Below are 23,372 nucleotides of genomic sequence, written 5' to 3'. Positions count from 1 at the left end.
TAAAATTAGCAACTTTTCCTCTAATCAGCAATAAGTATAGGCTTTAATTTTTTACTTTTATACTGATGAAGAAAAACACGTTAAAAAAGGAGTAGGGAAAGGAAAGGTAGACAGAATCCTGCCTGATGAACCACACCCACAGCTTAACTCACTTAATCCATTCCTTGGCCCATTCCTGAGCCTCGCCCTCCCTTCACCCTTATTCCTCACACTGTGGTTTCACTCTATTACTTAACCCCCCCTTGCAGTTGGGTGTGGCCACACTGCACTGATGGGGAAGAGAGGTGTGCCACTAGCAGGGAAGGCCCAACCCTTAGAACCATGAGCACGCCTTCCCCACACTCTCCTCTTCCCACCCCTAGAACCTGCAAGAGGCAGCAACCCAGCTTCAACCGAGCAGACCACAACAGGAGACTGGCCTGGGTCCATGCATACAAACCACCTGGAGACCTTGTTAAAATACAAACTCTGATTCACCAAGCCTGGGGCAAGGCCTGAGACTCTGCCTGACTCCCATGCCAACCTTTCGGACCCACCGGTGGGCAACTGCTGCTCTAGGTGATGGCAATGTGCCCGGTCTGCAGACCACCCCTGGGGTAACAAATCTCTAGGTAGATACACCCACCAAAGAAGTTGTCGTTACCTTTTTTTTTTTTAATATATATTTTATTGATTTTTTACAGAGAGGAAAGGAGAGGGATAGAGAGTTAGAAACATTGATGAGAGAGAATCATCCATCAGCTGCCTCTTGCACACTACCTACTGGGGATGTGCCCGCAACCGAGGTACATGCCCCTGATCGGAATCGAACCTGGGATCTTTCAGTCCGCAGGCAGACGCTCTATCCACTGAGCCAAACCGGTTTCTGCAAGCTGTCATTTCTGATACTCAGAGATGGTGATCACATGGTGAGCAGTGGAAGACACACCAGAAATGACCAAGCAGAAATAGCCTGCTGGCCTTTCTCTCTTTTGCCCCACACAGAGTTTAACTCAGACCTATGATTAACTCCCAGCTTTAAAGTGCAGCTAGCAAATGAATACAGAGACAGCTGCAGAAAGATTTCTTAAGTCTGTGCAATGTGATAGGAGCTGGCTGGATTCTGTCAGAAACAGTATCTGCCACCCTGAGTCAGACACGGACCGTAAACAGTGAGCTCTCCAAAGGCAGTCACTGCCACAGCCCAGGACGGTGACCGCTGGCCTAGGGGTAGAGGACAAGGAGGTCACATGTGGGCCTGAGGTTCCCCCAGCCTCCCCTCCCCCCCCACCATGCTGTTCTTCCGGGGTGGCCCATGGGGAAGGTGTTTACTCTCCAAGACCACAGCTGTGATGAACAGGTTATTCGTCTCTAAAACCTCAGCAAATATTTCCATCACCTCAGCCCTCAACATCCTAGCAATCCAGTGTTTATAAATCCTGCATACAAATAGCTCCATGGGTTTTTGGGTTTTTGGGTTCCCCACCCCCCCACCCCCCCAATTTTGCAGGAAGCAGATGAGAACTAGGCGGTAACCCCAAGGACACTGAGCTGCTCTGGAATGCAGGGAAACTTACTTGGGTTAAGGTTTAAGTTTACTAAATTGTATGTTCCTTTTCTATTTACATAACAGACATGGGGCCTAACAGAAACAGAGCACCCAGTGTGACCAGGCTCCGCATAAAACTGGAGGATGGAAACTGGATTCCCTCAGTCACCATGAGTCAAAAACCTGAGCCCAGGCCATGGCTCAGCGGTTGAGAGCATCGACCTATGAATCAGGAGGTCATGGTTCAAGGCGCATGCCCAGGTTTTGGGCTTCATCCTCAGTAGGGAGCATGCAAGAAGCAACCAATTGATGCTTCTCTCCCCCTCTCCCTTTCTCTCACTAAAATCAATGAAAACATAGTTAAAATAAAGAAAAATGTAATAACCTTTCTTCCTATCATCCAGAGTTAAGGAGGAAAAGCTAATTCTAAATCATACACTTTTATATTTGGTCAATACTATGTCAATGGGACAGATTTTAGGAAAATTCCGTTTCATTTTTTGAAGCATTAGGTCAATCGTGAATATGAAACCACTTGAATAGCTGCATTTCAGAAAGAACAAAAACATTCTTTGAAAAGCCTCAGCACAGCATCTATTAAAGGGCTTATTTGGTCGAAAGTAAATCAAGAGGGGAAAACTCCATAGCAAATCTTAGGACCTGCTAAAACAGCTTCCTTAATAATCTTGGGAATCTTCTCTATTTGCTTTAAGAAAATATTTCCTCTAACCACAAAAGCAGACAGGGGTGAAAAAGAAAAGCAACTGAAAACAACACAAACAGGTTTGTCAGACAGCGAAGAGGGTGCTACGTGGAGATATTTCTCAGAGAGCCCGTCCCTCCCAGGCCCATCCTGCCGCCCACAATCCTAAACCAACCTCTGTGCCCTGAGCGCAGTTTTCAAGCTAATCCAGTCCCGTCCCCCGTCCCCCATCCCCCCGAAAAACCTCTCTGCTCCTCGGCCCTCCATGGAGGTCAGCTCCTCAGAAGGAATGGGGAATGAGGGAATACAGACCACCCACACCAGCACACCCCGAAAGGGCCAAGGACAGTGAAAGGGCAAATCCCCCAATACTGAGCTGTGTCCCCCAAGAGTCACCTCCTCTTTCTCCCTCCAAAGGGGCAGAGCTAAGTGAAGCAGCCCTCAAACCACAGCATGTGCATTAGTGCCTTTATTTTATTTTATTTTTTAAAAGGATGCAACCCACAGCTCACTTTTTTTTTTAACCAGAAATCTCAACAACAGGGCTGTAGGAAAACAGAAATCACAATATTCACTCATTCCCATCGGCTCCATAAGTACTTGTCCATTATGTAGTGGGTACTCTTCTACATTCTAAGCCAAAGATCGAGTCTTTAATGGACCTCACATTCAGGGAAGGAAGAGAGAGAGAAGCAAGCTAAAAAAAAAAAAAAAAAAAAAAAAGGGTTCTAAACAATGATATCCACAGAAAATAAAACAGGGAGTTATGGCACCCTGGCCAGGTGGCTCAGTTAGCGGGAACACTGTCCCATACACCAAAAGGTGGAGGGTGTGATTCCCAGTCAGGGCTGCACCTTTGATTTCGGGTCAGGGCACACACTCGGGCTGTGGGCTCAATCCCTGGTTGAGGCGTATGAGCAGGGCAACTACTAGTAATCAATATTACTCCCTCTCTCTCCCTCTTCCTCTCTCTCATTCTCTCCCTCTCAAATCAGTAAATATATCCTCAGGTGAGAATATTAATTAATCAATCAATTAATGAATTAATTAATGTAAATACATCCTATATAATAAAAGCCTAATATGCAAATTGCCCCCTTGGGCAGTCATTCGACCTGGAGTTCAACCGCTTGCTATGACTTGTGCTGACCAACAGGGGGAGACACGGAACATGGCGGGCGTCGGAGACACGTTCTGACCTCTTGTCGTCGTCTACTTGGGGGCCGTGGGTGACGGGACAGAGGTGTGGTGAGAATGCGGGGTGTCCACAGAGTTTGCTCTCACTACCTCTCCTGACCTCCCCTTGGAGGCCAGGGCTCACACACCAGGACCGCAGGGGCCAGTTGGCGCCCCATTGGTTCGCCAGGAAAGAGCACACTGCCCGCCTGGCTTCCATATGGTGCCACTGAGTGGCCCAGAGGCCCACGCTGCACCCCAGCCAACAGCGTCCAGCCAAGATCACCACATCTTCCCATGGGAACTCGGAGGAGGAGGGTGGACGGGGCCCAAGGGCCCAGGTGCTTCCCAGGGCCCAGAGGTCAGCTGGGACCTGCCCTTCCACGCCAAACACTTACACTTCAATCGCGAGCCAGGCCTAGGGACCGCATCCATGCACGAATTCCGTGACCAGGCCTCTAGTAAATAAATAAAATAGGGAGACATGGCTAACAGTAGGGGCAGCTACATTATTTTTTATTTTATTGATTTTTTACAGAGAGGAAGAGAGAGGGACTGAAAGTTAGAAACATCAATGAGAGAATCATCGATCAGCTGCCTCCTGCACACCCCCAACTGGGGATGTGCCCGAACTTGGGACCCTTCAGTCTGCAGGCCAATGCTCTATCCATTGAGCCAAACTGGTTTCGGCAGGGTGCAGCTACTTTAGATGAGGTGACAAGGCAGAGCTCCCAGAGGAAGCCAGGTGTGGCCCAAGGCTCAAAAAACAGGAGCAGTCAGTGTGTTCCAAGCAAAGATATCAGCGGGTGCAGAAGCCCTAAGGCTAAAGCACTTAGAGAAAAAGCCCGGAATGAGAAATATTTCCCAGTAGATCAGCAGAGATGCTAGAAGGATGTCCTACAGGTGGTACCGAATCAGGGAACCGGGGAGAGATGTCTGGGTTTCAGATCCCAGAGGAGGGCAAACTTGGCTAGTATCTTCCACTCACCTCACAGGGTTAATAATAATTGAGGAATAAAAAAAACTGGATCAGATTGGAACGGGACCAAGATCACACAGCGGTTCACCAGCCAAGACAGCCACCCAGAGTTGCAAGCTCACCCAAGCAACTGGCTTCCTCGGCCTCTGGTGACCGTCTCAGCAGACCCCCAGGGTACAGGCCTCCTCACCTTGCTCTCCTCGCCTCACACCTCCCAAGTGAGTGCTTACTGACAACTGCCTTCACTGGCTACGCTCACACCTTCAGGATGTTGCAGAGTTCCCGAACAATCAAACAACGCAGGAGGAGAGTTTGGAGAAACTCACTTTATTCATCGCGCCATGGGCTTAGAGAAAATGAATTCAAATTCTAAGCAAAGGTACAAGCAGAGCTTCCCTTTTTATAAAGGAGCCAGCTCTCTGTGCAATTAGTGGTTATCTTGCTGCTGTCCTTGAAAACAAACACAGCTAAATTTATGGGCATACCTAGTCTTGACCTGCAAGGTCAGACAGCTAATTTTATCATCATTCTTCAAACAGGCTAATGCAGACTAGAAAGCCACATTTTATCTAAGAATAACAGCAGAAAATTCCAAACAGCAGTTTGTTACAAATAGGGGTTTCCTTCTCTTTCCTTCTCAAGGAGACCCCTTTAGGTAAGGTCCCTCCAGCCACTTGAACTGGACCCCAAAGGTGAGACCTTCCCAGTGACTGTCCATGTTCGCACAGCTCTCGGAGCCCAGCAGACTAACCACCCCAGACTCCCAACCACCTGGCCTGCCAGGTGTCACCCCAAGAACCAAGCACTCGACCTGTAGCTGACACAGCCATCATTCTTCCATGCAAAGCACAGGCCGGGGGTTGTGCTGTGAGGATACCTGCTCAAGTGGGGATAGTAATAGATATTCACCAGTCAATACTCTGGATACACGTTTAGCAAATACTGACATCACCCTGTCCAGTTCCTGAGCATGCTCCAGGGCTTGGGGGAGTATTTTATGGAATATGGACTTCAGCTCAGTGAGAGTGATAATGTTATTTTATTATTCAACCTCCGCAGGTACTCTTAGGAATAAAATGGGGTGCTGTTAATCATTACAATGTGGTTAGGGGTGGAGTTAGAGCCACCTGGTACAGGTGAAAAGAAAAAAAATTTTTTTTAACTTCTTAAGAACAACCTTGGGCAATAAAAATGTTTACTATTGCCCTGGCTGATTTGGCTCAGTGGACAGAGCATCGGCTTGTGGACTGAAGGGTCATGGGTTGGATTCCGATCAAGGGCACATGGTTGTGAGCTTGATCCCCAGTTGGGGGCTTGCAGGAGACAGCCAATGATTCTCTCTCATCGTTGATGTTTCTTTCTATCGCTCTCTCCCTCTCCCTTCCTCTTTGAAATCAATAAAAATACATTTTTTTTTAATATTTACTATTGCTGACTTCATGTCAAATCGAGTTGTGTGTGTGTGTGTGTGTGTGTGTGTGTGCATGTGTGCTTTAGGGGGGAATGCAAGGAGGGAGGCTGCTACACCAAATCATTCCCTTCCCAAATAAAAAGACGAGTACAACACAGAGTCATGGCCTGAGAGGAGACCCAGATACAATAAATACAAACTCCCCCCCACACACACCCCCTTTCTCTACAATCTAACCAAATGCTATATAATCCATCAGGAACCAGGGGACACTTCAGAAATAAAGACTGGGCCTGAACATGGACACCAGATTGCGAGTCCTGGGAAAAGAAATCATCCCTGAGTGAGACTCACTTTTGGGGGTGCCCGTCTTAAGGTGTTGAAGGACAGGGATATTTCTGCAGAAGCTAAAACACAATGTGGCTCCTACAATAATGTGACCAGACGCCCCGCTTTTGGTGGGAAAGTCCCAATTTTTAACAATTTGTCCTGCGTCCCACAGCGTTTTAAAAAAGTCCCAATTTTTTTAAAGAAAAGCGGGACATCTGGTCACCTTATCCAACAAGCACACCTGCTCCACGAAGCCACTCTGGATCACCCGGGCTCCTCCAGCGAACACCTGTCTGAACGCAACCCCCCCCCTCCACCTCCCCAAGATCTCTGCAGGGGATGTCAACACGTGAGGCTGGGACTCAGACAGCCCTGCCCCCCTCCATGTACTAAGCTGTTTTGCTTTGGGCTCAACAGTGAACCTCTACAGTGTCGAACTCAATCAGAGAAGGGGCCAAAATCTAAAATCCAGCCTAAATCGCGGGCCGAATGGTTTACTGAACAGTCATAAACTGACAATGTCATAAACTGACAGCGGAGTGCAGTGATGACAGCGCGGTGCGGGCCATATTGCAAGGCCTGGCGGGCTGGATTTGGCCCGCGGGCCTTGTGTTTGACACATGTGCTCTACACCGTCAGTTCCCTCAGTTGGAGGCAATAACCTCTGTACCGGTCCGCTCAGCTGGAGACCGTGAAAGTGACCCCTTGGCAAACTGCTTATACATGTTAATCGCGGACAGTAGCATGCTACCTTGCTTATAGGAATGTGCATAGTAAGGTAGGAAGCTGTTCAACAAAGTCTCAGCAGGTGCTGGAGGGGTCAGAATGGCTGTGCCCCAGATAAGGGAGACACGGCCTCTGACTTCAGAGAGGGATGGGAGCTGGAAAAGGCAGGGGGAGAGGAGCAAGGGCCTCCCCCGGATAATCAACCAAAATCTTCAAAATCACCAAAAGTCACTGTGTGTAGGTTTTTGTGGAAACCAGTCAATGGGGCCGAGTTTCTGAAGGGGAGAGGGGAGAGAAGAGAGCTCATGAGAACACAGGAGATGGCAGAGAGGCCTGGGGGAGTGAGCAGAGAGCACAGAACAGGCAGGAAGTGTGGACGGGACCTCGTGCCAAGCTCACCAGCTCCCGGGAGCCGCAGGGCCCCGCTGAGGTGGCGGCCTGTTTTCCTGCCCTGGAAGGACACAGCCTCCCCTCATGGCCGCGGTCTGCACATGCTTGGCAGGGTCGTCCTTCAACAAACAAGGTGCTGCTGTATCAGTGTTCCTGTCCACCTTTTACTTCCTGAAAATGCTCGCCAGGAATTCTATCTAAATATGTGAGAGGGAGAAAACCACAGAACTTAGGCTTCGAACCAGACCTCTGTGTGGCCCTAGGCTAGTTGTCCACCTGACACTCTTTTTTTTTAATTTCAGAGAGGAAGGGAAAGGAAGAGAGAGATAAAAGCATCAATGATGAAAGGAAATCATTGATTGGCTGTTTCCTGCATAACCTACACTGAGGATGGAGCCCACAACCTGGGCATGTGTCCTTGGCTGGAATTGAACCTGGGACCTTTCAGTCCACAGGCTGACACTCTATCCACTGAACCAGACCGGCTCGGGCTGTCACCCACTTCTTAAAGTAAAACTTCCCAAGAGAATTAGTGATGGTGACAGGGAATCGGTGGCAGGGAATAGGAAGGCTGAGCTGCTCAGTTGCCCCAAAGAATTCAGTTTCACTGGCACAACCCTCACCCGCCTCGCACACCGCCTTTTCCGTGACCCTGTAGCTGCTGTTTTCTCATTTTGTCTGCCCTCGGCACAAACGCCAATTCCCAGAAACAAAAGGCCATTTAAAGTCCCCTTTCCATGTTTGTGAATGGGCTCCTCGGTAGGGTTCCTTCCGGTTGCACCTCATCCTTCCTGGAAAGGTTTCTTAGAAAATGTCCCCGGGCCACGGGGAAGGAATCCCTCCCGAGAAACCGCCTCAGGAATTTCCCTTCCAAAGACTTCAATTAACTCTCATGTGGAGTGGCTCCTGGCGGAGATTTCCAAAATCCACTGGAGGGACTGATGTTATCTTTCTAACTTTTGTCTTCTTAAGGGAAAGCTTGCACTACATTATATTCTAAATGGAGAGAGGAAAGATTGAGTTTGCCTGGGAGAACGATAAAGCCACCATTTTTAGGTTTTTTTTAGTTTTATTTTCATTTTTTTTTTGGCTATTAATACAGGATACACTGAAGACTTGTATGGGGTTTTCCCCAAAAGCAAAATAATTTGGTAAATTTGCATATAGGAGAAAATTCAAAGCATGAGCCTGAGTTACCTCAGCCTGGAAGAACAAAACAGCTTACGCTGGACAGACAGCCTCAGGCCAAAGACATGCCCACCAACAGCAACAATGAGTAATCTATTTCAATAGCAAGACTTATCCTTGCGACGCCCAGGCTGCCTGTCCAGGGACAGATGCTCTCCTCCTAAGCAAAACACTCTGAAGGATTCCTGGGGATTGGGGCTCCACATCTGACAAGTTTTGGGGATTTTCCTGAATTCAATTCAAAAAAATGAGGAGGCAGGTCTATAATGAGGTCAACTAAGAGGCGATCAGAATCCTTCTTGGCAAGTTCAAGCCCAGAGAGGACAAACTACAACCCAGAGCAGCTCTGATCCATGGCAGCCAGTGGTGCCAACTCCAATAAAGACTTCTAGGGGGGCCTGTGGGTGTTTTAGCTTCTGGGGCTACCATAATCAAGTGCTACAGTTGGGGACGCTTAAACAACAGAAATCTATTCTCACAATTCCAGTTCCACAGGCTCGGAAGTGTGAGGTCAAGGGCCAGGCCTGGAGAGAGAAGCTGCCAGGGGGAGCTGTCTGGAGCAGCTCCGGCCATTTTGCTCTGGCAGGTGTAATAACATCACCTTACAATTTTCAAAGGGCTGCCACCAACAGTGACCCTGATCTTGACATGAATTATACTTCTCTTTGCTGCTTTCTTTTTTCTTAATTTCCGTGGGACAGTTACTAACAGGGCACTTCTCCATTCCTCAGAGTTGGATGTTACACACTGCACTGTTTCCTCATCAAGCCCTGCCGACCTGCCCTGCCTGCTGGGTTCTAAGTGGGGGAGGGAAAGAAGTGTGTAGAACCTTATTCATTTAAAATATAATTTTTGGCCGAAACCGGTTTGGCTCAGTGGATAGAGCATCGGCCTGAGGACTGAAAGATCCCAGGTTCGATTCCAATCGAGGGCATGTACCTTGGTTGCAGGCACATCCCCAGTGGGGGGTGTTGCAAGAGGCAGCTGGTCGATGTTTTTAACTCTATCCCTCTCTCTCTCTGTAAAAGATCAATATTTTTTTAAAAAATAAAATATAATTTTTGGAATACACCATGAGTAGGTTTAATCTTCCCAACTTGCAGGAGAGGATACCGAAGCCCAGAGGGGTTAAGCGACTCGCCTGTGGTCACAGCTAAACAAGTGCAAGATCATGGACTAGGACCTGGGCCTTCTGGCTCCAGTCTGATGCTCTCTCCATAAGACCCAGCCTGCTCCTATCTAAAGTAGAGGTGTCTACACAATGGAATACTATGCTGCCATAAAAAAGAAGGAATTCTCATCATTTGCAGCAACCTGGTTAGAATTGGAGAACATCTTGCTGAGTGAAATAAGCCAGTCGATGAAAGAGAAAAACCACATGACCTCACTCATTTATGGATAATAAAGAACATTATAAACTGATGAACCAAAAGATAGATATAGAGACAGTAAAGCAACAAGCAGGCTGTCAAATTACAGCAGGGAGGAGAGGGAGATCTGGGGGAGATAAGAGATCAACCAAAGGACTTGTATACGTGCATATACATACAACCAATGGACACAAAACTCTGGGGAGGGAGGGCATGTATGGGGAGGGGGGGGGGGCAATGTTAAAATATGTACACAGATAATAATTTAATAAAAAAATAAAATAAAATAAATAAAGTAGAGGTGTCAGCCGAAACCGGTTTGGCTCAGTGGATAGAGCGTCGGCCTGCAGACTGGAAGGTCTCAGGTTCGATTCCAGTCAAAGGCATGTACCTTGGTTGCGGGCACATTCCCAGTAGGGAGTGTGCAAGAGGCAGCTGATAGATGATTCTCTTTTATCAATGTTTCTAACTCTCTATCCCTCTCTCTCTTCCTCTCGGTAAAAAAATCAATAAAATATATTTTTTTTAAATATATAAATAAATAAAGTAGCGGTGTCAGCAATTCAAACTAGAAAAGGGGCTACTAAAAGGGTCCAGGGATGAGTATCCCCATGATCCCTGCACAAAGCAAGCCCCCTTCCTCCCCAATCACTTGCCGAGTCCCCCCAGGGATGAATAAGCCCCACGGTGCCAGCTGGTCTCACGCTTTGAGAGGAACCTGAAAAGACGAAAGCAATAACTTAAAATTACTGAATACGCCTACTAAGTACAAGATGCTTGGCCAGGTGCTGAGAGAGAAAGATGTAAAAGACAATGGTTTCTACCTACAGAGATAGCAACTTATTTTTAAACGTCACATGAATAAAGACTTAACACTTGATCATTTAAAACAAAAACATAATCAAAGAGTAAATTTTGCAGTAATCTCCACTATACCCATTTGCTGAGGGCCGAATATGTAGCAGTCACTTATAGGTACTATGCCAGGTAACATCCATTAAGAATGCATTATCTGTTTTACTGACGGACAAACTGTTGCTCAATGAATACTCAAAATTCGTGTAAATGCCACTTTGAGATTCTTTGACAATCAGACACCTCCAGGCCCAGCCTAAAGTTCTAAGCCACAGATAAATCTCCCTTTTACCAATTTAGAACAGGACAGACACCTTTCACACCATCAAAAAAAGATAAGGGAAGAAGGAGAGAAAGGGGAGGGAGGAGAGAAGGGTGTACACTTTCTCGCTGAAGAATCCTTCAACATAAGACATTCAAAGAAGTAGCCAATTGGATTTATGACATAATCTGTCACATCTTGGCCAATAAAACACACTAATAAAAGTCTGCAAATAAAAGCAGTTTATAAGGTGAGCAATTTCATATACACGAGCTTTTCATTGGCAAGTGTGAGATTTCTACTCAATCACCCTCATAAGCTCAATGAATCTAGGCATCCTTGTCTGACCAGGGTCAGGACATAAAACAGTGACATGAAGGCTGAAGCTCATGCTCTGTAATTTGTCAGACCTGACGCAATCCAGAGCTCCACTATGTCCCACCTGGGTAAAATGAGGACAATGCCAGCTGCCACAAGAGGTTACCACAGCATCCAAGGACCAAGTGTCTTTAAGATATGTGCACTGGACAAGCCCCCTTCCTTCCCAATAGGGATGAGCAAGCCCCACTGTGCTTATCCTTTGGGAGGAATCAGAAAAGGGATGGGGATAAGGACAGTTCGGAATCGTGGCCAGAAAAATGTAACACAGAAATGTGTTTGGTTTTTATTCAGTCGTTCTTAGTCTTCACTGTGCATCTCTTAGGAAACCTTTTAAAAATACTGATGCCAAAACTTTTAAAAATACTGATGTGTGTGCAACCAAGGTACATTAGGGCATTAGCCTGCGAACTGAAGGGTCCTGGGTTCGATTACAGTCAAGGGCACATGCCTGGATTGTGGGCTCCATCCCTAGTAGGGGGCGTGCAGGAGGCAGCTTATCAGATTCTCTCTCATCATTGATGTTTCTGTCTCTCCCTCTTCCTTTCTCTCTGAAATCAATAAAAACATATTTTCCCAGAAACGATTCAACTGGTGTATGAAGGAACCAGGTGCTCGAATTTTATGGCAGCCCAAGTAAAATTCAATCACAGTGAAGGATGAGAAACTTCTGTGTATTAACTAATTAGAACTTAAGACAAAATAGAGCTAATAAGCTTAATAGAAATCATTTCCATCAATCATTTGACGGAGGCAATTTGTGAGTATAATTATGAAAGACGGCACCAAGAGCCAGCTTATGTTCATTAACAGGCAATCATGTCTAACCAGTGGGCACGGACAACAGGGAGGTGAGGGCATGAGGGGAGAGGGGTTGGGGGGTAATGAGGGATAAGGACACATATATAATAACTTAATCAATAAAGAAATTTTAAAAAAGAAAGAAAGAGAGAGAGAGACCTCAATTTTTCTGGTAGAGTTTCAGAATGACTGCCCAATAGATACAACACCTCTGGACTCCCATAAGAATAAGACAGCCAATAACCGGTTTGGCTCAGTGGATGGAGCGCCGGCCTGTGGACTCAAAGGTCCCAGGTTTGATTCCGGCCAAGGGCAATTGCCTTGTGGGTGCATCCCCAGTGAGAAACATTGATGAGATAGAAACATCGACCAGGGGGCAGCTGGTCGATGTTTCTATCTCATCAATGTTTCTAACTCTCTCCCTCTCCCTTCTCTGTAAAAAAAAAAAAAAAAAAAAAAATCAATAAAATATTTTTTAATTAAAAAAATAATAATAATACAGATGGCATGACCTCTCCCAACACCTGTAGACAAATTAATCTACTGCCCACTGTGTTCATTAGCAGATCAGCCACAACTTAGAAGACAGCTCCAGGACTTGCCCTTTCTAGTAGACAGACCACAAAAGCACTCAAATAACTTTCTTTATTTTTTTTTTTTATTTATTTATTTTTTACAGAGAGGAAAAGAGAAGGATAGAGTCAGAAACATCAATGAGAGAGAAACATCGGTCAGCTGACTCCTGCACACCCTCCACTGGGGATGTGCGCACAACCAAGGTACACGCCGGAATCAAACCCGGGACCTTACAGTTGGCAGGCCAAGGCCCTATCCACTGAGCCAAACCGGTTTCAGCTCAAATAACTTTCATCAGGCAACAATGAGATGCTAAACTTTGACATCAACAACATGAACTTAAATAGGGATAAGAGTAGTTTGGGGATACACTCCGCAGTGAGGTCAGTTGACTGTGTGTCCAAATATCTCCACTGCATGCACTGCTGCTGATGCCCACGTTTTATCTCCAGCCCAGACTTCTCCCCTGCTGATTCATGACCAACTGCCTACTCAACCTCTCCACTTGAATGTGTAGCAGGCATCTCAAACTCAACGTGTTCAAAACCAAACTTCTGGACCTCTCCAACCTGTTCCTCCTACAGGCTTCAGGATCTCATCCAACAGCTGTGGACAAAAAGAGCCACATGCTAACGTGACAAGCTCAGGGGAGGCCTGCGTGCAGTCTGGCAAACTCAGAGACCTAAAATAACCACAAAAGATGGTCTGAAATTAAATATTTATCTACAGACAAGTTATAGTGGGCAGTCATGTCCTAGGCCGATAAAGATCAACTTAAATCTTTACTGAGCCCATTCGCCTTTGGGCCTCTAACATTATCTGTGAGATGTCTAGGTAACTTGTCATTTCCCTTTTCCTGGAGCCCCTGGGGCACAACCGAATGTGTAAGGCGCTAGGACAGTTGCCTCAAATTCCTTCTTTATCATGTTAATTGCCCCTGCACTCACCTAAGTACAAGTCCATCATTTTACTTTTTATCCAATCCCAGGTGTTTCCCACCGCTTTGCTTTAATTCATCACCAATGAATTTCATGTAACCCACCTATGTCCCTCCTTTGATTGCAATGTATAAACAGAAATGTAACCCGCCATTCATCGGAGCATTACCTCAATCCATTGAGGTTCTGCTTCCCAGCATATGTCGACAGTTTGGCTCAAATAAACTCACAAAAATTCTTTACAGGTTTCAATGTTTTTGTTGTTGTTGTTGTTGTTTTCGTTAACACAGTGACTCCATCTTTCCCTAGGTTTGCTCAGGCCAAACTTATTGAGACAACTTGGACTTTCTTCTCAAGTCCCACATTCTGTCTGGCACCAAAATGCTCAGCTTCACCTTCAAATAAGCTCTTCCCTATAGCCTGCTACTCACCACTGCCCTCCTACCATCCTGGTCAAAGCCACGATCATCACTTGCCTGAACTGCTGTGAAATCTCCTGCGAGTCTCCCTGCATCTATGTGCTCGTGATTTTCCTTACTTTAGTCCAGCCTCAATACAGCTACCAGACTGATCTTACTAAATCCTTAGCAGACTATGTTACATCTCTTCTGAAAAGTGGTCCCACCTGGCCAACAAGGTCCTCAAAATCTCTTCTTGCATTGGCCGTTCCCCCACCTCCTGGCTCACCTTCTCCTTGAAGCTCTCGCTGGCCACGCTGCCTAAAACTTCCATCTCTCTTCCCAGTACATACACTCACTCCTAATCCCTTTCCCTGCCTTATTTCTTCTCCTTATAATAACTCACAGCTGACATACTACAATTTACTTATTCATTTTATTTAGCTTTTCTTTTAATATATTTTTATTGATTTCAGAGAGGAAGGGAGGGAGAAAGATAGAAACATCAGTGAGAATCACTGGTCAGCTGCTTCCAGCATGCCTCCTATTGGGAATCTAGCCAAAACCTGGGCATGTGCTTGGGAATCAAACCGTGACCTCCTGATTCATGGGTCAACACTCAACCACTGAGCCACACCGGCCAGGCTTGTTTAGTGTCTCTCTCACTAGAACAGCGGTCATCAACCTTTCGAACCTCACGGACCACCAATAGTCTGTAGACCACCGGTTGGCGACCATTTCACTAGAATTTTTAAGTCCCATGAAGAGAGGGGCTGAATGGATTACGGCTGCCTGTTACTACTTGAGCCAATTAAGCAGAGACAGGGTTGAATCATATACGAGTATTTTATTTTCCAGTTTGCCCGCAATATGGGAAAGCAGCAGGTCATCCACAAAAATCTCTCTGCAACCCCCCTTACCCCCCATTAAGCCAGCTGCTTATATTGGGTAGGATGAAGATTGCATGGGGAGCCCTGGCTGGTTTGGCTCAGTAGATAGTGTGTCAGCCTGGGGACTGAAGGGTCCCAGGTTTGATTTCGGTCAAGGGCAGGTACCTTGGTTGCAGATTTTTCCTGCATGTACCTTGCTTGCAGGAGGCAATCAATCAATGTTTCTGTCTCTCCCTCTCCTTGTCTCTCTGAAATATCAATGGAAAAATATCCTTGAGTAAGTATTCACTAAAAAATAAATAAATAAAGCTTTAAAAAAGAAAGATTGCGTGGCAAAATAGGTATGCAAAATGGGTACTGCAGTCAGGCAGGCAGGCAGGCAGGCCTGCAGGCAGGCAGGTGGGGCGGGGCCGGGTGGAAGTAGGCAATGTGGGCTGGGGCGGGACTCCACTGTTGGGGCAACCAGGTTACTAATCTTTCCATGATAACAGGCAGTTCTCAATGAAAATGGACGTCATTCAAGGTTGACTCCCAGTTTCCAAGTTCACACAACTCCCAGCCAGGTTAGAAGGTAATAAGAACAAAACAATCCATGTTAACAGAGCAGGATTACTATTTCTTATCATATAGCTAGTCCCCAGTATTCTACTTCTGCCCCTAACACGATGGCCCTGAAAAGGCAGAATAGTTACAAGATCTGCCTCACCTCATCAGAAAGGCCCAATTGTGTGAGGAATGATGGAAGATGATGCTCGGAAAGCAAATTCTGCAGCATCCTGAATGCCACTTAGAGATTTACTCTTAAGTGTAGCAAGAAGTTTTTAAGCAGGAGGATGGCACGGACTTTTAAGAGGAAGGCTGGTAGCAGTAAGACCCACTGAAAGGAAGGGAAGCCAAGAGGGTAAGCTGAGGTGGGGGCAGGCAGGGGCATGTTTGAAGTTGAATCAATAGGATTTGATGTCAGCAGATGAGGGTGAAGAACTGACAGGTTCACATCTTAAGAACTGGGTGGATAGCGATGCTAAAATCCCCCAAGGCAATTCAGAAGGCAGCATGAGGAAGGCATTTTTCAGATGCATGGATATGCAAAGGGCATATCATTCACTGACCCAACTTTTAAATGTCCCCTGGATAAAAGTCAGCATATCGCTTTTTTTTGTTCGATCCAACCAGCACATACACTGCTGGCTTCCAGGTGTGCTAAGGAATCCCAGCAGGACCTTGTGACCGCCTAAGTATGCGGCTCCTGACAAGTTGCCCAGCCTCTCCAGACCTGGATTTCCTCATTTATGAAGTTAAGTATTTCACAAGATGCCTGCCTCATAGGATTGCTTGAGAATTCGATGAGACAATAAATGTAAAAGTGAGCAAAATTCTGAGCCCAGAGGAAGCATTCAAAAGATGTTAATGATTAGTAGCACTGTTATCTAAATTAAGATCCACCTCTGGGGACTACCTGCCAGCCTAAGTGCCCTGAAGCAACTTAAAACACAGATTCCACACATCCGGCCCAGACCAGCCACAACCAGGTTGATCTGGGGGGAGGATGGAAACAGGTCTGCGTCTACATTATTAATAGTGAAGTAGATTAACATTAGTTTACCATTCGCCTCGTTCACCTGCCCACCCCTCCATTGCCATGCTTTCCTTTTTCTTTAGAAGTAGATAAACATGAGTAGATAAACATGAAGAAAACATTAAGCTTAACCTTAGCTGACTTGCATTTTCAGTTATTTCTATGTATGTACATAAAACAGGCATACCCAGAGATACTATACCGGTTTGATCCCAAACCACTATGATAGTGAGCCATAATCTTTTTTGTTGGCAGAGGGTCTTGTCTTCAATTTATTTAAAAAAAAAAAAAAAAAGCAACATCTATGAAGCACAATAAAGGAAAGTGAAAAAACAAACAAACAAAACAAAACAGGGTACACCTGTACAGATAAAGAGAGCTCATAAGGATTAATATTTAAATGGATCTACCACTTATCAGAGATCCCCTGGCCATTCGAGGCCTTAACTCTGAGCTGGAGTTGCATTTACGATCACCTCTATTCTTCCAATTTTAAGGCTCAGAGATCACTTGCACCTAGTCACACAGAATTTGCAGCTCTGAAGGTAAGACCTGAGTCCAACCTGTTCCAAAGCCCAGACTTCCCCACCGCCTCTACTGGCATCAACCTCTATGCTCTTCGTCAACACAAAAACACAAAATATCTGCAGGGGCTTAGAGCTCACGTGAAGAGGAAACGCACAAAAGCATCCTCCTGGTAAGAGGGCCACGGTTCCCAGGTCCCACTGAAAAGTGGCAGGTGTGACTGGGGGTGAAGGCTCACGCTGTACAAGGAGGCCCTGTGCTCCACACCCCACAGAGCAGGTGTCCCCTAGTCCAGTGGTCAGCAAACTCATTAGCCAACAGAGCCAAATATCAACAGTACAACAATTGAAATTTCTTTTGAGAGCCGAAAACCGACTTCTGCACATGGGCCACGAAGTTTCGATCGCACAGTATGTGCGTGCCCGCACGTCGTATTTTGTGAAAGAGCCACACTCAAGGGGCCAAAGAGCCGCATGTGGCTCACGAGCCGCAGTTCGCCCAATACTGCTCTAGGAGCTACACAGGAGAAAGAGGAGTCCCTGGCAGGGGTCAGAAAGGCAAATTATCTACTTGACACAACTGAATGGACACTAGTTCACACCTCCCAGACAAACCAGATGCAGGAATATAAAGACACACATAAAAAATAAAAAAAAATCAAGAATAAACCACAAGCCTTAGCTGGTTTGGCCAGTGGATAGAGCATCGGTCCATCAACCTATGAACCGGGAGGAGGTCACAATTTGATTCCCAGTCAGGGCACATGCAGGCTCAACCCCAGTAGGGGTTATGCAGGAGGCAGCTGATCAATGATTCTCTCTCATCATTGATGTTCCTCTCTTTTATCTCCTTCTCCCTTCTTCTCTGAAATCAATAAAAACATATTTAATTTTAAAAAAGAATAACCCGTAGGAGATACTTATAACTGCAGGGATTTAGTAGGGACTTAGTAGTCAATTTCAACACGCCTTTGGGATGTTCTGTCTCTTGTTTGTCAAAACTCATCAAATTAAACCTTAAGAAAGAAGGCCGGGACCGGTTTGGCTCAGTGGATAGAGCGTCAGCCTGCGGATTGAAAGGTCCCAGGTTCGATCCGGTCAAGGGCATGTACCTTGGTTGCGGGCACATCCCCAGTGGAGGGTGTGCAAGAGGTAGCTGATCGAAGATTCTCTCTCACCGATGTTTCTAGCTCTCTATCCCTCTCTCTTCCTCTCTGTGAAAAATCAATAAAATATGTATTTTTTTAAAAAAAAAAGAAAGAAAGAAAGAAAGAAAGAAAGAAAGAAAGAAAGAAAGAACAGGCTAAGGCCGGAGAAAGAGCCCTGCAAAGCTCCCCCAGCCTCCACCTACCTTTGGGTTTCCAACTGTTAACAAAGAGCAAGGTATTCTGAAAATGGTGCAAAAATCCTAGTTTAAAATTAAATATTTCTATGCATTCACAACCACTGTAGAGAGGGCTGACTACAGCCAGCCTCTCTACGCCACCCTAGCACTCAGCCATTTGCATTTCTCCCTCATGTCATCAGCGTTCTCTGGGGAAGAGTCTCCGGAGAGTGTGTCCTGACACCAGGGGCAGAGTCTCCACAGCCGCATTGGCTTTCCTGAGCCAGCTTCGGGGGAGGGAGCATTTAACCACTCTGGTTTGCCTGAGGCGTCTGGCCCAAGCCCTCCTAGACCCCCATTTCTGGGAACAGGTCCTGCATTGCCACTCCCCAACCTGCTGACCTCTGGGATAAGGGTGGACAGAAAAACACACACACACACCCACACTCATGCATAGGTTGCCCAGTAGGGGAGAGGGCTAGCACCAGGGAGTCTCAGGGGAACGGGCGCTCTAGTGCCCAGCTGGACACAATCCACAAGCTTTGCCACTTATTTCCAATATTGGGGAAGAGGAAGAATTATTCAATAAATCATGATGGGAAAATGAGCTGTTTGGGGGGTAGGGGGAGCTATCTCATATCAAACAGTAAAAGAAGTTCCAGGTGCCTTTATTGTTAGAAATGACACAAGAAAGCTAAAATGCTCATGAAGATTTAGATGGTGCTGAGATTTTTTAAGAACATTACAAAAGCTCAGTTTAATGAACAAAACATAAGTTTTAAGATAGCTGAACTAAATTAAGAGACAAATGAATATCTGAAAAAAATATTATAAGCCCTGTTACAAATAAATTCACATTAAAGGTAGTGTTTTTAACTTTTTTTTTTTTTAATAATTCTTTATTGTTCAGATTATTACAATTGTTTCTCCTTCCCCCTCCCCCCACAGCTCCCCTCCACCTGGTACCCACTCCACCCTCTGCCCTTACCTCCTCCCCCGCCCCCCATTAACCTTTCTGCTTAGAAAAATAATTTGTGTACTCAAAGTTGACAATGAGTGGTTTAAAGCACATAAACCACTATTAAGAGGGCAAATGGGTCAAATCCTGTTAGAAAACAACTTGGCTTTCCACCAGTTGCTCTACTTTTAAAAATAGAGAAAAAAGGAAAGATGCAAGAAAAATATTAATGTGGATGTACATTAATTACATCATCGTACACAAGAAACAAATTGTGTTCAACAGAAGGGAAAGACTGCATAAACTATAACCACGAAATAGCCTATTTTGAAGATTGATGCCATAAAGAAATGTTAACCATAGGATTTAAGGGATCAGGGTCAAAACCAGTTTTGTAGAAAAGATGCCTGCACCCTCAGGTGTGCTTAAAGAGGTTTAAAGAGAAGGCTTAAGAGACCGCCAAAACATCAGCACCTGTATGTAAGTTGGCTGATAGAACTAAATCCTTTTCCTTCTTTTTTCTATAGTTTGGAATTTTTGTTTGTTTGTTTTAGGTTACCTTCTAGTAGGCTTTTTGGAATTTCTTGCAGAAACAGAAAAACATACATTCTCTTTAAAAATCCACAACAATTACCAATAGCCAATAATGTACAATTCCTCTTAGACCCCAAATCCAAATGTGGTGTGAAAACACCAAAACCCTGGAAAGGTCATCGCATAAGTCAGGGAGCTAGCTACTGGTATCGTTAAGATAAGTAGCTACAAGTTTACAAGTGTAGGAAGCAGATGAAATTTGAGTTGAAAACTTGGTTCTCTTCAAGGTGGGCCTTGTCTCCAGGCCGCACTTCCTCCTGGCTGGGTTCATTTCAGCTTTCCCGCCTACAGCCAGAGGCGTAAACAAGAAAATCTCTAAGGTGCCCCAGACTTTTAAAATGCCTCAAACTGCAGAAGGTCAATAAATACAGGTCAGCAAGTGTGATCAACCATTGACTTCACAAACACTTGCCTTTTTTTAAACTATAATACCGGAATGACAATGGAGGGGGGCTTAGGAATGACAATGGAGGAGTGGCTTAAACCCCCACCGAGTTTCCAACTTTACAGAATTGCTAATGGAATGGGTGCTGGAGAGATTGCTTTTCTTTTTTTCTTTTTTAATATATTTTATTGATTTTTTTTTTTTTTTACAGAGTTAGAAACATTGATGAGAAAGAATCATCGATCAGATGCCTCTTGCACACCCCCTACTGGAGATGTGCCCGCAACCCGGGTACGTGCCCTTGACCGGAATCGCACCCGGGACCCTCCAGTCCGCAGGGTTTCGGCATTTTTTTTTTTTTTTTTTAAATGAGAACTTGCATTTCTAACAAAGCTTCCTGGCGATGTGGATGAGGCAGATGTGGATGCCATACTTGGAGAACGGTTGCCCTAAAGGTAATGGATCTGTTTCCTGAGGCCCAACCACCTCACAACTCCAGTCCGTAAGAACCACAGTGCGTTAAGAATGCCTTCTCCACGGATTTAAGCACACGGGTCCCAACAGAAGCAGCTCAGCACGGCGGTTTGGAACACAGGCCAGGGCTGCCCGGTTTGGGATGCTGCTCCACCACTTACTTAGCTACGTGATCCCGGGCAATTCCCTCAGCCTCTCCGGTTCAGTGCCTGCAGGGGGAAAACAGATACCTGCCCCTTCCCTTCCCCTCCAGCAGGAAAACCAGAAATGAATGCCTACTCCAAGTCATTCAAGCGAAGTCCTCACCTTCCCATTTCCATGTACAAACATTTTCCAAAATCCACAAATAGGAAGATCTTCCAGAGTGCCTTGCCCTGCCTGAAGTTAAGATGTGTGCCTCACCGAAACCGGTTTGGCTCAGTGGATAGAGAATCGGCCTGTGGACTGAAAGGTCCTGGGTTCGATTCCGGTCAAGGGCATGTACCTTGGTTGCGGGCACATCCCCAGTAGGGGGTGTGCAAGAGGCAGCTGACTGATGATTCTCTCTCATCGATGTTTCTAACTCTCTATCCCACTCTCTTCCTCTCTGTAAAAAATCAATAAAATATATTTTTTTTAAAAAAAAAAAAAAGATGTGTGCCTCCTTCGTTATCATTTATAATAAGCAGACATATCCTTCTTCCCCTTTCATTTAGGGAAGGGCACCAAACCACCGGGGTCTGTTCCATACAAGCTGACTACACCTCAATCAATGCCAGTGCAGGTGGAGATCCCCTTGGAATCTCTTAGAACGTGTGGGAAAGACGAAAGGAGGGGGTTAGGGCCGAGAAACAAAAGCTCTAACTACCAACCAAGTGTGATCCAAGTCCAAGGATTCAGGCCCACCTAGTTCCTGGTGCCAGCTCCTCGAGGTAAAACTTCAGAGCTTCACCTCTGTGGGCAGACTTGCACCTGTGTGTGACCACCCAGCTCAAGCACCTTCCAGTGGTTTTAGGACCATAGGACTCCCGGGGAAGAGCCAACGACCTGCATCCAGACCCTGAATTGCTTCCCTAGAGGCTAGAGATCCCTCCCTGTAAAACCTTATCCCCGTTCGAGACCTCAAAGGTGGGAGTGGATATATTTGCAATTGGAAAGGGGCCGGTCAAGGAGACTATGTACTCCAGTCACATGGCTATGTGTGCCTCAGGCAAAAGAAAAAGCCGTGTCCAAGCGTCTCTCCGTTCTTTAAATAAATAATAAAGCGCTGTTCACCCACACGACATGTGCCACAACTGAGTACCAGGCCACGCCGTGTGAAACACACATGAAGGGAGAGGGTGAGAGCCAGGCACGGAGGGAGCCGGCGGCGTTGGAACTGGGCATATCGGAAGAGGTGGGGTCACTACGGGGAGATGGCAATGGTCCAGGGCACTAAGGTGGCTTTGGTTGCAGTGAGATCAAGCAGGCTGTTTCCTAAGCTGCTTGCTTACAAAGAAAGAAAAGGGTGTCGCTTTGGTTCAAAAGTGCAAAACCCCGAGCCTCCGCGGGGGGAAGCCGGCTAAGGCTGGCGGGTTAGGGAGATCCGGGAGATCCAGTCGGTTCTCCCGCGGAGTAACCTTCTCCTCCTCCTCTTCCTCCTCCTCCTCCTTCTCCCCCCAGGCGATCGGCGCGGCAGGGCTACCCGGCGGCCCCGCCATCCGGTCTCCGGGGCCCCCTCCCGGGCCTGCTCGCCGGGGTGCCGGCGGGAAGCACGCGGCCGGCGGAGCGCGCTCCCCGGTGCAGCCCGGATCCCACCCCCGGGCCGGGCCACGCGGCGGCGGCGGGGTGACAGGCGCGGGCGGGCGGGGGCAGGGGGCGCTCACCAGAAGAACACGCGCGAGCAGAGGTTGGCGTTCTGCAGCGGGTTGGGCTTCACCTCCGTGTACACAGGCAACATGCTGCCGGCCGCGCGGCCGCGGGCCGGGCTGGCGCTGCTCCGGCGGCGGCGCTGTGTCCCCGCGGCTCCCGGGCGCGCCGGCGGCGGGGATGCTGGAGCTCTGGCCGCCGCGCCTGCCGGTCCGCTCGGCTGGAGGCGCACAAGCGCCCGCTTCCGGGAGGAGAGTCCAGCGGCCCGCCCCGTCCCCGCCTCCGGCGCCCGGGCCGCCGCCGCCGATCCTGCTGCTGCTGCTGCTGCTGCTGCTGCTGCTGCTGCTGCTGCTGCTGCTGCTGCTGCCGGTGCCGGGGGTGGGGGTGGTGGTGGTGGTGGTGGTGGTGGTGGTGGTGGTGGTGGTGGTGGTGGTGGTGGTGGTGATGGTGCTGCTGCTGCTGCTGCTGCCGGTGCTGCCTGTGCTGCAGGCGCCGACGCCCCCGCCTGGAGCCCGGAGTTGGAGCCGCGGGGAGCCGGGGTCCACAGGGAAGCAGGAGGCCCGACCGACGCTGCCGGAGTCCACGCGCTGGGGCTGGGGCGCTGTTGGATGGGGATAGTAGGGGGCCACGGGCCCTGTGCCCCGGTCCCAGAGGCCCACGTGCTCACACCTGGCCGCAAACTTCACGGAGTTCGTGCTCCGACCTAAGGCACCGGCTCAGTAGGGAAGGGAGGCGCCGGCTCCGCCCGCCCCCGCGGCTCAGAAACGCCCCCTGGGCTGCGGTTTGGGGAGACCTGCGGAAAGCTGCCGGA

General features: G+C 47.4%; 1 protein-coding gene across 1 annotated transcript in view; it reads right to left on the bottom strand.

Moving 5' to 3' along the window:
- ABCC4 (ATP binding cassette subfamily C member 4 (PEL blood group)) overlaps nt 1-22,931 on the bottom strand; it is a 223,382-nt gene extending 200,451 nt beyond the window's left edge. The window contains exon 1 of the mRNA XM_084876712.1: nt 22,579-22,931. Within this exon, the coding sequence (XP_084732838.1) occupies nt 22,579-22,652 (74 nt within the window). The 5' untranslated portion in view covers nt 22,653-22,931. The remainder of the gene's footprint in view (nt 1-22,578) is intronic.
- Between the last annotated feature and the right edge of the window lie 441 nt (nt 22,932-23,372).

This window comes from Pipistrellus hanaki (assembly GCF_964339955.1).
Source record: "Pipistrellus hanaki genome assembly, chromosome: 3".
Classification (NCBI taxonomy): domain Eukaryota; kingdom Metazoa; phylum Chordata; class Mammalia; order Chiroptera; family Vespertilionidae; genus Pipistrellus; species Pipistrellus hanaki.
Note: the sequence above shows the minus strand (reverse complement) of the source record. Positions and strands in the feature narration are given on the sequence as shown.